Genomic DNA, 13,300 nt, shown 5'->3' with positions numbered 1-13,300 from the left:
AGGTGTCAAGAAAGTGGAAAATCTTCGATTGATGAGTCGGAGATTGACAAGGTCATTCTTGGTGCATAGCTTAGTTTTCGCAGTTAGATATCTGTGTATTTGGCATGGTTCCGTTTGGTTGTGGGGACTGATTGACTGACCTGGACTAGACGGTGCAGGATATCAACGGGTATATCATCTAGGGATACCATATTTAGTGTTGATGGGCTGTACGTCTTCGTTCTTGCTGTCTTCTGGGTGTTATTTTGAGAAACTTGGTATTTTGGCCAGCAAGTCTGGATAAGACAACTTTTGAAGATACAGATCTCGAGTCACTGAAGCAAGCCTCGTACTTGGGCTGCTAGATACTTCTGGTAAATAAGAACAGGTTGGTCCCCACGTTGGGTTTGTCAGCTGTGTTGCGGTGTAGACGTCCATCAGGTGCGCCCTAATTATTACCCATTCGGGACATTGATAGAGACCATTCTGCTGTCCATGAGCCATTGTACAGTCATTTCAAGTACCGGCTTTACACGATTACTTAAACTTCTAAGCAGTTAAATATATGCACTCCCATAGACATAGTCATCAAAACCGTTCAATATCAATCAGCATCTCCAAACTGGACGGTTCTGAGACTCACGCCGTTCGATCCGGCAGACTCCGGCTTGCCTATCACGGAAGCCCTAATAGAACCAGTCAATATACCCTCTCCACCTCCCATGCTATAACGCATGTCTAACATAAACGACGGAGGTCTCCCTAGCCACGACCTCCTACTCACTCTCCGCCATCCACAATTGCTAGACCCAGCTAACAACACGTTCTCATCATCCTATATCCAAAAGCCTTTGATGCGTGGTGCAGACATCCGGCTACATGCTGCCAAGAGGTATATCAATAGACATGGTGGCATTCCCCTGTTTTACTTGAACTAAGTTATGGGGGCGATATCGGTAATCCGGATGTATGCAAGGCCTTGTCATTCAGCCAGAACGCAATGGGCACTGTCCCCGGTCCCTTTTCTTGTTGGCTTGCGCACCGCGGCGGGAAAACCATGCATCTGCGGGCTCTTGCTGCGGCTCGCAATGCCCGTATCCAGGCCGAAACCCTCAACAGTCTGCTAGTTATCCAGGTAACTTTGGCCATCTGCAGCGCGGTGTTGCGGTTAAGTAGTATCGCGTTAGCGTAGGTGGTGAAGCGATGTCCCTGCGACTGAGACACATAAGGCGACGTCTTGAGAAGTGCGCGAAGAGGGTGAGGTCTATGATGATTTGATTCAGTTAATTGTAGGCATCGACGATGTGGAGTATCTGAAAGAGGATGTGCTGTGTGTCTTGGAAGTGGTGCCTGGACAAATTAACAGAGACAAGCAGGGCTTTCCGAGTGCATCTAAGGTCTAAAATTAAAACGAACTAGATATTTTGTGTCGATAAAGAAACTCTGTTAACATACATCATAACTGTGTCCAAAGTGGGTGGAATACAATACACCAGCATGTCACTGGCAGGATAAGAATCCAGATCAAGTCATACAGGCATGTCAATAGACGGCGCCTCCACAAACAGAAAAACAAGGTCATCACTGTCGATACAATAACTCCAGTACAGACCAGAACTAACATGGGATCAGGATAATCAACCGTGGAATGAGTGTGGACGTCCCATGGGACAACAGCACAGTACCTCGGGCGCTCAACGTAAGAAGCATGAGGCAACGCGTGCAAAAGAAAAATATTCACCGTTCGTCGTACACCTTCATAGAACAAAAACCAGACAGGGTATGCCACGCCACGCTATGCGAGTCCAGAAGGAAAAAAACAGAGAGAGAAGAAAAGAGTCATTGCAACTATGTACTAAGAACAAGAACCGTCCAGAGAGTTTTTGTGGGTCATCCTCGAGTGAAGGTAGCTTGCCTCCAGTCACTTGATTCATTTTGCTTACGCCAGAAGTATTGCTGCTAAAGATTAGCCATATATCAACAAGTCCTTGTTATCATGCAAGCATACCTTGTGTTGCTTTCGGCAGCTCCGAAGACCTGGCTTCCTGAGATCATGCACCACAGCTTCTCGTCGCATCGTGTCATCATCATAGTCGGGAACATAGTAGTATTCACTCTCGAGCGGCTTCCCTGCAGCATCCTTCCCTTCCCTTGCGACCTTTCCAATACACTTCGTGGTGTCAATGATGACACGAATCTCATCCCGTGTAGGTCCTTCCCTTGAATGTGTATCCCGCCTCCAAAGAGGGTGGGAGGTTATTCAAAATTGTCGAGAAGGGCGTTGAAGAAAGGCGAGAAAAGGCCAGTTGATTGATGGCATGATTCTGAACTCTCTCAAAGCTCTCATCAAGTGGCCTGCTTAGTGCAAGATCTACCCTCTCGGCCGGCTTAGCTAATTGTCTAGGAGAGTGAGCAGGGCGAAGCGGTTCAGCATGGTGCTGGTTACGAGGACGCGACGGGCGCAGTGGTGACCCATCAGCAGTGAAAGAAGCCATGCGGGGCAAGATATTGTCTCCAAAAGGCCCAAAAGAATGAACGATGGGGTCATTCTCTTCATCGTGGTCCGACAAATCATCAGGCTTACTGAGATCACTCAGGTCACTCGACTGCGAGCTCTGCAAAAGGTCCCCTTCACTGGAGGTAGACTTAAGGGTCACTTCAGACAGCAAAGCATCTCCTGAGCTTTTACGGCGGACGGGAGACGGTTCGTCCTCATAAACAACCACGGCGTTTCTTGCACGTGTTGGAGTGTACAGTGGCGAGGATGGTGGAATTAGTGACTTGATTGCAGGAGAAGGCGAGACAGGGGAAGCCAAGCGCTGGCGTTCCACGTTAGGACTGTCGTGCAAGCTTCGACGAGACTGCCTGTTGCGTCGTGGGGTAGCCTCTTCCCAGGTCTGCTCCGAATCGGTAGATGCGTAGTCCTTTCGTTCATTTCGCGGCCATTGGACCAAAACACGTGCATCATGGACATCAATCATGATATCTGCATCTTTGATATCGGACGTGAAAGTCTTTCCCTTGGCCAAGTCATACGTTTTCCCCTGGCAATGAAGCTTGATTCCGTTCCAACCCATGCACATTATCTCAACTCTATCACGATCGAAGGGATTAGGTGCAGGCTTATAGGTAGCCTTGACGTGAACCCTCGAAATCATTCGGTTGGCAGCGAGTTGATGATGGCAAGATGCACTGGATCTGCCCATGAGAAGAGGCTCCCCAGTCTCCGGGAGCATCATGGTCGGTACAGCAGACAGAGGAGTTCGTTCGGAATTTGATGATGTCAAGGGTCGACGCGACGCCATTCGAGGGGGTGAGGAGGACATGATATGGGTCGATGACGTCGGAACAGGAGTTGGATATGTTGACACAATCCCATGATCATCGCGAGCTACACGCTTCTGGGGTCGAGGAAGAGAAGGCGAAGAACTCAATGGCTCAAAGGCAGGTAACAAGGTCGCTGGACGCTTCACACCTGCCACAGAAGCAGTCGAACTGCTCCTTGGAGGAGAAGACTCCATGATGTGAGAGGCGTCTCCCAGATAGTTAGCAAGTTTTCAATAACCTTGAATAAGTCTAAGGTGGACAAAATTCAATTCGAGGTCGCGTCGAGGCCGGGTAGGGGCTATTTCTATAGAGGACGAGTCGAGAGACAAGAAAGGCAGGTAGAAAAAGAAGAGATGAATGAGACGTGTAACCGCAAGAGATTGGACGTCAATTCTTCTCCCAGAACGAAGTCAGGTGGTTGGGAGGCACAGAATTGGCCTACAAAAGAATGAAGAGCATTAAAGAAAAGGGTGAGTGAGGGATAGTGTGTGGTGGAATGCCTACCGGAACGGAGCGTCTCTCGTCCAGCGCGGAAATGCACGCTTACAGCCCGAGACGCGTTCGATAGGCGCCGGCGAGGGTCTGGGAGCTCCACCACGGACGTCGCGCAGCCTCAGAGTCTGGCCATTTTGAACTCTGTTTTGCACTGCATCTCTATGCCGGATTTTTCAGACAAGCAAATCTCAAAATTGGACAGGAGACGATTCCAGCAAACACCTCATGAGCTATAGCTCTCTGGACCCCCGTCGTTTTCTAGATAGATGCCCGAGGCAGAAAGGCGCGTCCCCGCGTCTAGAGTCATGTGCTCCGCGTTCTTCGGGTCCAGTCCCGTGACTCGCGCCAAATCACGTGGTTAACACCTGCAGTGACTTTTGCCGAGAATAGCAAAGGCCATGTGCAGCTTGCAGGGTTTTCGCCCATCTCATTGGACGGCACGATGCACGGTGGTGGTGACAGGACCTTGGCCGGTGGAGTATGAGGCTACTACTACGATTGCAAAATACGTACAGAAGAATTTGAAGGAGGGGTTCCGCGGGATAAAAAAACTGGTTCAATCAATCACCTATGGCGTAATTCGCAATGTTGCAAGCCTTGGACCTTTTCATGGGCATTCCCTTTCCAAGATATTCCCTCACGGTAAAGCGTAGACCCTACATACGCGTCTCGCCTGCAACGCTAAAGGGGAAAACTTATCTTACTACTCGGTACTATCATTACTTGAAACATATGTAACGGAGTCGTGCCCTAAGTATGCACGCGACTGACTCGGTACGAATATCTTGATAATCACGACGCCCAGCCTTCGCGTTTCCATGCTGCAATTCAAACTGGAAGTGCTCACCGACCGTCACAACAGCCCACTTAAATTAGAGATAAAACAGATAAAGGTGTACTTCAAAATGGAGCAAATTACAAGAGCAGAAGTTAAATTGGACTGCAGTTGTTTACAGCAAAGTTTCACAAATGTGTGGCCATCGTCGATTCGAGGAATCGAGACAGCGTGCCAAGTACATTTCGCCCTCCTCCCTGCCATCGTGCATGGTTCTCCCCTACATCCTTCTCATCGAACACAGTAATCCCTAGCCAAAGGAGTAGAATTCAATAACAGCAAGCGAAACCAAGTGATGAAGGGCTTGCACTGTAGAGGTCATTTCTTATGTTAGTCTGGACCACGCTACTCCGTACAGTGCTCAGAGAGTCCGTCTGGAATATTCAAAGATTTATGGTACATACTCCGTGATTTCAGCCAGTCTACGCCACGAAAACTCCGCTATTTTATGGAATCATCATAATGAAAATGTTAACCATTCTGGCGTAATAAGCATGTACAAATATAAAAACCACCATCAGTTACTTGGCACTAGAGAAAGAAATATCTAACCACAATCGTCTCTACCAAGTGGTAAAGGCGGTAAAGCGTGACAAGAAAGAGCAACTCCTAAGTCACATAATGTAATATACTAAGATACACAGAAGAAAGCAAGCAACTGGACTTCAGATCATGAAGACGAACATGGCATGAAAGGAGCCGGCGATCTATTTACCCAGGCCAGTCGAGCCGGTTGATGGTGGCCAAGTCACGTAGCGGATGTGCCCGTTTGCAGCGATGCAGCATCGTCAGGGTATTTAATAGAAGACGAAGGTAGCTTCGCCAGACATAACTTCAACCTGTCATTGGATAACCATGTGAGTGAGGATACCTCGAGTGGAAAGATAAGGAACGGGATCTTACAGTGCAACCAGAGTCATTGCTGCCGGTTTCAGAGGTGAACTTGCCGTTCTCGTATTTACAAGATCCGCTGAGGTTGTCACCCTGGATCTTAATGTTGAAGTCAAGCTTCTCGGAGGTAGTGGGGCTGTTCTGGAAAATAGAAAGCCACTTGCCATTGTTCTCACCGACACCAAGGTTAATGGGAGCCCAGTTACCAATAGGCTTGGAGCCGTCACCCCACTGGCAGCCCTCCTTCGTGCTGGTACCCTTGGGGTTGACATAGTACTGAGCGGAGGTAACCTTGCCCTGCCACTTGAAGTAGGTGTTGCCGTCAGGGCAAGTCAGGGGCTGAAGCTCATTGTCGCCAAGGGCGAGAGGGATGGTCTCAGCTTCGGTACCTAGACGCAACGATGAGAAATGATTCCTATACCGCCATGCCTTCATGAATAAGCTTACCAGGGTAGTCAGTACGGCAAATGGCAATCTCCTCGCCGAGGTTGTTCTGAGCATGAACACCGCCAACACCCTCAATGCAAAGCTTCTTGGACAGGGTGGGGTTAGTAAGGTAGAGCTTGCCAGCCTTACATTCGAGGCCACCAACGGACTGGCCGGTGGCGCCCTGAGTGGAGGGCCACTGAGACTTCTGATAACCAGCGGGACAAGCGTACGAGCACATGGCTCCAGAAGTACATTTGTCACCAGTAACAGCAGTGACAATGTCGCTCACAAACTTGCCAGCGAGGCTGACATACTGAATACCAGACCAGCCACCGAGATCCAGGTAGTCAAGAGCGACGGCACCATAGTCAGATGGGAAAGTACCGCAGTCAATCTCACCATCGGGGAAGTCGGAATCCACGCCCTTAGCACCAGAGCTGCTCGACTTCGTGGGGGTGCTCGAGGAAGCAGCGGACGAAGAGGTTGCAGAGGTGCTGGAGGACGAAGCTGGAGTGGCGGAGGAGGAAGTCTCCACGAACTGAGCTGGAGCTTCGGTGGGCACAGCAGCCGCGGTAGAGGAAGAGGATGAGGCAGGAGCGCTAGACTGGCAGGCATCAACGGCGGGTTGACCGTCTTTGTACTTGAGCTCTCCCTTTCGGATACCAGTGCACACAAACTCGCTGGAGACCACCTGGCCTTGATATTCGTACTGGACAACAGTGGCGCCGCCGGCCTCGACGAGCTGAGTCTCAACGGTACGCTTGTGGTGATGACGGTGGGCGTTGTGATGCTGACCGGCCACGAGGGACCCAGCCGTCGCTAAGGTAAGAGCAACAGAGTTGAACTTCATCGCGTTTGTGTCAAGTCGGAAGTTCAACCACAAAGTCCTTCAATAGTTGGTTTCAGGTTTGGACTATTTCGATCAAGAACACTAGTTAGCTTGCGCATATCCATGAGCCAATTGCCGAGTCACATGTGAACAAATCGCGCGTCATGTCGTTGATCCACGCATGCTGCCATACAACATAGAGATGTTGACGACGGCAGTAGGTCAGAATGCGACATTGGTAGCACAGCCCATAGCCGCCAAACGTTCCGAGCACCATGGCGAACAATGACAATAGTCCCAGGCGAGAAGCAAGTTGGAGGGATTGCCCATCAATTTCTCATGATGAGGATACATACCTCAACGATACAGCAAAACCCGGTGCGCGCCTCGATCACGGTCTGTACAGAAGTCGAAGTTGCAGAAGTGCTGTGGCTGTAGATCTTATAGAGGCACGAAGTGAATTATGAGAGTGTCCAAGGAGCGAATCACGGACGAGGTTTCCAAATGAGTGTGCGAGAGAGAAACAAGTCTCTCTGGTCGGATGGGAAACTTCAACAGGTCAACAGGCGAAAGCGGAAGAAATGAAACGCTCTGGGGGAGGAGGAGTAAAATGTGGAGGATCGCGAGGAGCAGAGGGAGTTGGGAGGGAGATGAAAAGAGAGAATTAAACTTCGTCGGTCAGTCGCCCAGGGGCTAAAAAGAGGGACAAGACGTGCAGACCCTTCCAGGGGGAACTAAACTAAACTAAAGAGAGTGTGTGTGTGCGCGTGTGGCACTGTCAGTGATGGGCAGACAGACAAAGAGAGAGAGGCAATAGTCACCATAATAATAATAGGGGTTCCACTTCCAAGACTCATGACACTGTATTTAGAGTTGTTGTTTAGGAGTGTTACCGTACCGTACGTACCATACCGTCCTGATATAGGTACGCATCTACAGTCGAACCGGCCTCCCACAACATGTAGAGTGGATATACGAGGAATAGGGGGGTGGAAACACCACAGGAATTGGCCCAAGGCATCATCCACGGCCATCATCAGAGCCTCTGAGAATGGCGGCCTTTGCAAGTGGGGGACGCCGAGGAAGACGTGTCCACAGCCGCCTAGAATTGTGTTGGTTACTTGACTAATTGACTAAACTCCAACGAATTTTCAGTACCTGACTAGTATTGTCCATTTCAATACCTCTCTCCTCCCTAGAACTTGTCTGGAACCTCTCCAATACCACATCAAAAGGCCGCCATGCAAAATCGTGGTTCATTTGTCCTTTTTTTTCCCCCCTTAGACCTTCCTTTTCATGTTTAGGAGTTTCCTGTTCCTGAATGCACTGTTTGGCGGTTGCCGAAATTACTCTGGGCCCGGTCTAGCCAATCAGCACGGTCACAGAGGCATTGGCTGGTGGAAAATTGACTTTCCCCTCAGTCAGGTACACCAATCACCTGCGAGCAGAGGTCCCGAACGATTGCCACAAAATTCGAACACCCAGGGAATGTCTCATGTCCGATCGTTATGTTTGGTTGCATTCGGGGGCCGCCGGTATTATTAGCACTTCCTGAAGGAGCCCCTCAAGGCTGAGGTACCTTTTTACCTATCGACCTTCCATGGTTAGGAAGAAGAAGAAGAGCACCGAATATGGAGTGTTATCTATTTTGCTAATTCTTTTTCCATTATTCATTATTCATTATTAACCAATGAGTCACCCCAAAAGGACGCAACAATCGAACACCAATAATATCCCGAGTGTTTGCTTCGGCCATGATCTTGATTCTGCCTACTGCACGGCCGTACGGTAGCGCAACGTGCCCGTGACTGACCCATTAAGGGGCAGACTTGGGTGTCAGAAATCGGCGCTCTTTCTATCATAATTCTTTTGCTTTTTACTCACCCAGTGAATCCGACCAGCCTCGACCGCATGTTATAGCGGAGTATGTATTAATAGCCGTCGGGGTAGCCGTACCCGTCTTACTACTAGTAGTAATATATGTACGCATTGTACGCACCATTACCACTCTGGCGCGGCAGAGAGTCCACTGGGATCGGCGTTCAATGCAGACTTCCAGATCATCTTCCATGCAACGATTGGGATGGAAAGGTTAAAAAAGAAATAAAAATAAAAATAAAAAAAGAGCGATAGGGGATCCTCCGCTTCCAACGCATTCCAAATAGACTAAGTAGACTTAGAGACCGTTGCGGAGCATCTACCGTTTCTTCATGATGAACATCTCCAGTTACCAAGATCCAGACACTGAGGACCCCCTTGCGATAACGCATTAATGGACTGTTTTGCTATTTATTACTATCATTGTTTTCCTTTTTACTACGCAAAAACTACACTGCATGGTGCGCTGTCAGCCACCCGATTAATTTTACAACACAAGCAAAAGGGTGTTGGCAATTACCAAATCACGAAGCTGAGCTAAGATGAGTATCATCATCTTTCAAACGGACCCCGCATGAACACATCACACATCCTTTCTTCTGTACAACCCTGTACATACTGTACACTTTACAGGCATAGAAGATTTTGCACGATTGTTTCAGATACCTGACCAATCTCACATGATGCAACAAGGGCTAGGGCTTACCGAAATGCAGTGTGATTTCATCTGATATAATGTAAAACAAAACAAATACCTATGTAGGAATGTCTCCTACAGTCGGATATTACTTGTGTTCTCGAGGATGCCCAGCCGCATAAAAGTGCCTGGGATTTCGGATAGTTCCTGCAGGGTAAATAACATAAGTACATACAAAGAACGATCGCAGTGCCTTGCAGAACAAAAATGTCCATAGTATGCGACTCACTTATGCCCTTGCTGGAACTAGGAGTACCTTCAGATCCTGCAACTCAGACACTACATACTTCTCACTAGGATCATGTAATTAGTTATAATTATTATCTATATCTGACTAAATGCTGCATGGCACAAGGATTTACATAGCCATGTCCATCCATTAGTGATATTCGTGATCAGCTGCTAAGCAGCGAACTACTTGCCATCGACCTATATATGTCGGAGCGTACCTGCAGATCCCACCCTTAAACCATGTGGCCCGGAGTTTGTACTGTGTAGCATTCTTATATCATTCTTTGCAGCGCCACGGCATCGATATCCTGATTGATTGCAGTAGTCAACAGGACAGCTTAAATTCTTCATGACGTGATTTCCAGCTGTCACCCAACAGCCACACAGCCACGATTTTCTCTCAGGTATAGGAAGCCGCATCCTTAGCCTTTATAATGGGATTACATACATCCATTCAAGATAAAGACCATGCAACGAACCCATGGGCAAATTCGATAGCTAATTTCGCGGGTCTACCGAGGCTATCGTCAATTCATCCTATAATGGCTTGATCGTATGATAGAGAAAATCGCGTTCGCCGTACGGAGGTATTGCATGCCTTTGCTAAAAACGTCGGTGTAGTGCCAAGTAAGTGCTAAGACCTGGCCGTGGAGACGAAGATCAATAGACTCGCCGAATAAATGCCTCTCCTTCACTCTAGACCAGTTGTGTGTCCACTCGACAGTTACACATCGTACATACACGGCAGGGTGCGCACAGTGAGCCGGAGATCCTGTTGAAAACCCCCAATGCAAGCCGCTTGGCCCTTGATAAAGTGAGATACAAGCGTTGTTTAATCTTCTTTGCTCAAAACCGCTTTTCTCCGAGGAATCGTCCTTTTCCCTACGGAGCAAACTAAGGCGTGCACGTATCCATCGTCGCAACAATTTTACTTTGCTAGTCTCGCTAGTCAATTTGGCAAAATATGGAACAATAAAAATTGGTTTAAGGAGAATTTTCCTTCTCATCCCCAGCATGGTTATCGCGATGGCCATGTGCCGACACTCTCCTATTAAATTTTAGAGCGTACGTATGCGTCATGTTCAATGTTACTAGCGACGACATCTTGGTTCCCACCGGTTCGAACTCTGGAGTGATCCTATAGTACGTAGTCCATGCGAAGAGTTTGCGAATGGCATCACACTTGCGTGGCTTTATCTTCCGTTGTTACGTACTCCATCTCGTCCCGTGGGGCACCAGGGAAGCTATCAGTCGTCAGGGGTATTTACCGGCTAGACTTCGTATAATGTGCAACACTCTGCATCTGATAATTGATTGTTTTTCCTAGTGCCCTTGACTCCATACACTCTGCTCGGTCGAACCATGGATATTGGGTGGCCTGTAGTGGGGATTTGGCGCACTACACCTTTACGGAGTACACTACACTAAAAACGGTATACTGTTATCTTCCCGTTGGTTTCAACGTATTTTACTAGGGCCTTTTTTGTTTCTCTCTCTCTCGTTGTTACAGTTTCTATCTGCTCTCAAGTATGTATCATGGCAGTCTCCGAAAGTGTCAGCCCATTGAGCGAAAAAATCAATTGTCAAACACATCAGCTTGACGTGCACCCCCCACATAAGGGGCCGTATCATGCCTAGAAGCTCGGCATTGATATCCAACCATGACGCATGATTGTGTATAACTGAATGGAGATATATAATTTCGGCTACACGGACTGTTCTGCCCTATAAAATCAGTCGCCCATGAAATGCGGAGTATTCAGAGGATGGGGTTTAATATCTTCCCCTTCATGGAGTCAACAGGCCGAGCTTCGGGGCTCCACGTACACCTTGGACGACAATACTAGGCAACAGCGACTCTATTCCAATGCATGCTTGAGAGCTGTGTCCGAGACATTCCCTCTCTTTCCCTCTCAATCTTTTTACTCCTGACACCTGATTTACTTGTACTACAAGCTTAGCAGACCAGCTGCCTAGTTAATTAATTTCTTTTTCGTCTCACTGTCAACACCGGGACTCCGATCAATCCCAACTCAAATTGTAATCAAGGGCACAGAATACACATTGGCTTATGTCTATCATATAGAATGACACATTCCAACGAACGTTTCAAACTAGAGCGACGATCATGAAGAGTAGACCTGGTGGCTGACTGCTGCCGCATTGAGAGCATGAATGACTAATCATCGATCCAGGTCGATGCCAAGACCGGACAAATTTGCCCACCGCCTTCCCGTGAATTTTTTTGATTCTCCATTATCGCAGAATTCGAGACGAGTCGAAATCTGCAGCAATCGACACAAATTAGCAAAAATGGTGTCCTCAACAGCGGTCACTACTAAGGTGGCCTCCGGGTCCCCCTACCAACTCGAGAAGAGCCAGGTATGTAACCAATATTGCCCCGCGTGACCAATGTCAAATATGATCTCAGTAGCTCACGATACGGCTGCAGGTTTCCAAAGCTTCTTCTGCGCTTTTGCGACACATCAAATCGAAACAGGTTGAAAAGGAGAAGTCGGCGACCAAGAAGACTCTTATTGGAGACAACGACGAGTCCGACGATGAAACCCCACTCAACAACGAGGCTGTCTGGCTCGTGGTCACCACCAAGAAGCACGTTGTCGACAAGAACCGTCTGAAGCCCGGCAAGATTACCGTCCCACACTCCTTGAATGACTCTTCGAACCTTAGCGTCTGCCTCATCACCGCCGACCCTCAGCGCTCGGTCAAGAACATTGTTACCGATCCTTCTTTCCCCGAACACCTCACTTCCCGAATTGACCGGGTTATCGGCTACTCCAAGTTGAAGGCCAGATATCAAAGCTTTGAGAGTCGGCGACAACTCCTGTCCGAGCACGATGTCTTTCTGGCGGATGACCGGATCATTTTGCGCTTGGTCAATACCCTTGGAAAAATCTTCTACAAGTCTAGCAAGCGGCCTATTCCTATTTCTATCGCCAAGGTTGAGAAAAAAGATGGCAAGAGGGTGAAGAAGGATCCAAAGCAGAAGTCGAAGGAAGAAGATAGCGCTTTCGCTTCCCCCGCCGTTGTCGCTAAGGAGATCGAGAAGGCGCTCCACTCCGCGCCTGTCCAGCTTGCTCCCGCCACTACCGCCTCCATTCGCATTGGTTCATCCAAGTTTACCCCAGAGCAGCTGTCTGAGAATGTCGATGCTGTTGTTCAGGGTTTAACTGATAAGTTCATTACGAAGGGCTGGAGGAACATCAAGGCCCTTCACATCAAGGGCGCCACTACTATGGCCATGCCGATCTGGCTAGCCAATGAATTGTGGGTTGAGGAGGGTGACGTGGCTGAAGACGTCGCGGATGCTGATGCGAAGGCACTCGAAGGCGCCAAGAATAAGAAGCGCAAGCAGAATGCAGAGGATGAGAAGCTGCTGGAGGGCAATAAGAAGTCCAAGAAACCCAAGGCTGCCGATGAGGACGAGGACGCTGCTGCCAGGAAAGAGAAGCTTCAGAAGCAGAAGGCTAAGGCCCTGGAGGATGGCAACGTTGCAAAGACGACAGAATCCGCTACGAAAGGTGGAAAGAAGAAGAGAAAGTCGACCTCATAATATACTACTTCTATGGTGTTATATGGATTATATTTGTCAATTGCAACTATAGGTTCTCCGGCGGCGTACCGATATCACGTGTGTCGATTTTATGATTTAGACAATAGGGCGTGTTTGCAATACCCTTTGAAGAAA

At 48.5% G+C, this 13,300-nt stretch overlaps 4 protein-coding genes across 4 annotated transcripts; 2 read left to right on the top strand and 2 right to left on the bottom strand.

The window, feature by feature from the left end:
- Positions 1 to 713: 713 nt before the first annotated feature.
- ANOM_009887 (uncharacterized protein) lies at positions 714 to 1,114 on the top strand (the record flags this gene model as incomplete). Its single annotated transcript, XM_015555143.1, has 2 exons — positions 714 to 871; positions 919 to 1,114. Coding segments are annotated over 2 exons (354 nt in total), but the record flags the coding sequence as incomplete, so codon positions are not given.
- Positions 1,115 to 1,729: 615 nt separating this feature from the next.
- On the bottom strand, positions 1,730 to 3,500 carry fhdA (putative transcription factor Tos4; the record flags this gene model as incomplete). The annotated part of the gene is made up of 3 exons (XM_015555142.1): positions 1,730 to 1,935; positions 1,988 to 2,149; positions 2,355 to 3,500. 3 exons carry the CDS (start codon positions 3,498 to 3,500, stop codon positions 1,870 to 1,872), a joined length of 1,374 nt encoding a protein of 457 aa, XP_015403352.1. The 3' UTR covers positions 1,730 to 1,869.
- A 1,933-nt stretch (positions 3,501 to 5,433) lies between these two features.
- sun1 (SUN family protein UTH1) lies at positions 5,434 to 6,806 on the bottom strand (the record flags this gene model as incomplete). Its single annotated transcript, XM_015555141.1, has 3 exons — positions 5,434 to 5,475; positions 5,540 to 5,916; positions 5,975 to 6,806. 3 exons carry the CDS (start codon positions 6,804 to 6,806, stop codon positions 5,434 to 5,436), a joined length of 1,251 nt encoding a protein of 416 aa, XP_015403355.1.
- Positions 6,807 to 11,860: 5,054 nt separating this feature from the next.
- On the top strand, positions 11,861 to 13,165 carry ANOM_009884 (uncharacterized protein; the record flags this gene model as incomplete). The annotated part of the gene is made up of 2 exons (XM_015555140.1): positions 11,861 to 11,973; positions 12,044 to 13,165. Exons 1-2 carry the CDS (start codon positions 11,905 to 11,907, stop codon positions 13,163 to 13,165), a joined length of 1,191 nt encoding a protein of 396 aa, XP_015403354.1. The 5' UTR covers positions 11,861 to 11,904.
- Between the last annotated feature and the right edge of the window lie 135 nt (positions 13,166 to 13,300).

Source organism: Aspergillus nomiae, assembly GCF_001204775.2.
Source record: "Aspergillus nomiae NRRL 13137 chromosome Unknown contig00346, whole genome shotgun sequence".
Classification (NCBI taxonomy): Eukaryota; Fungi; Ascomycota; class Eurotiomycetes; order Eurotiales; family Aspergillaceae; genus Aspergillus; species Aspergillus nomiae.
The sequence above is the reverse complement of the archived record's forward strand: the minus strand, read 5'-3'. Positions and strand labels throughout refer to the sequence as shown.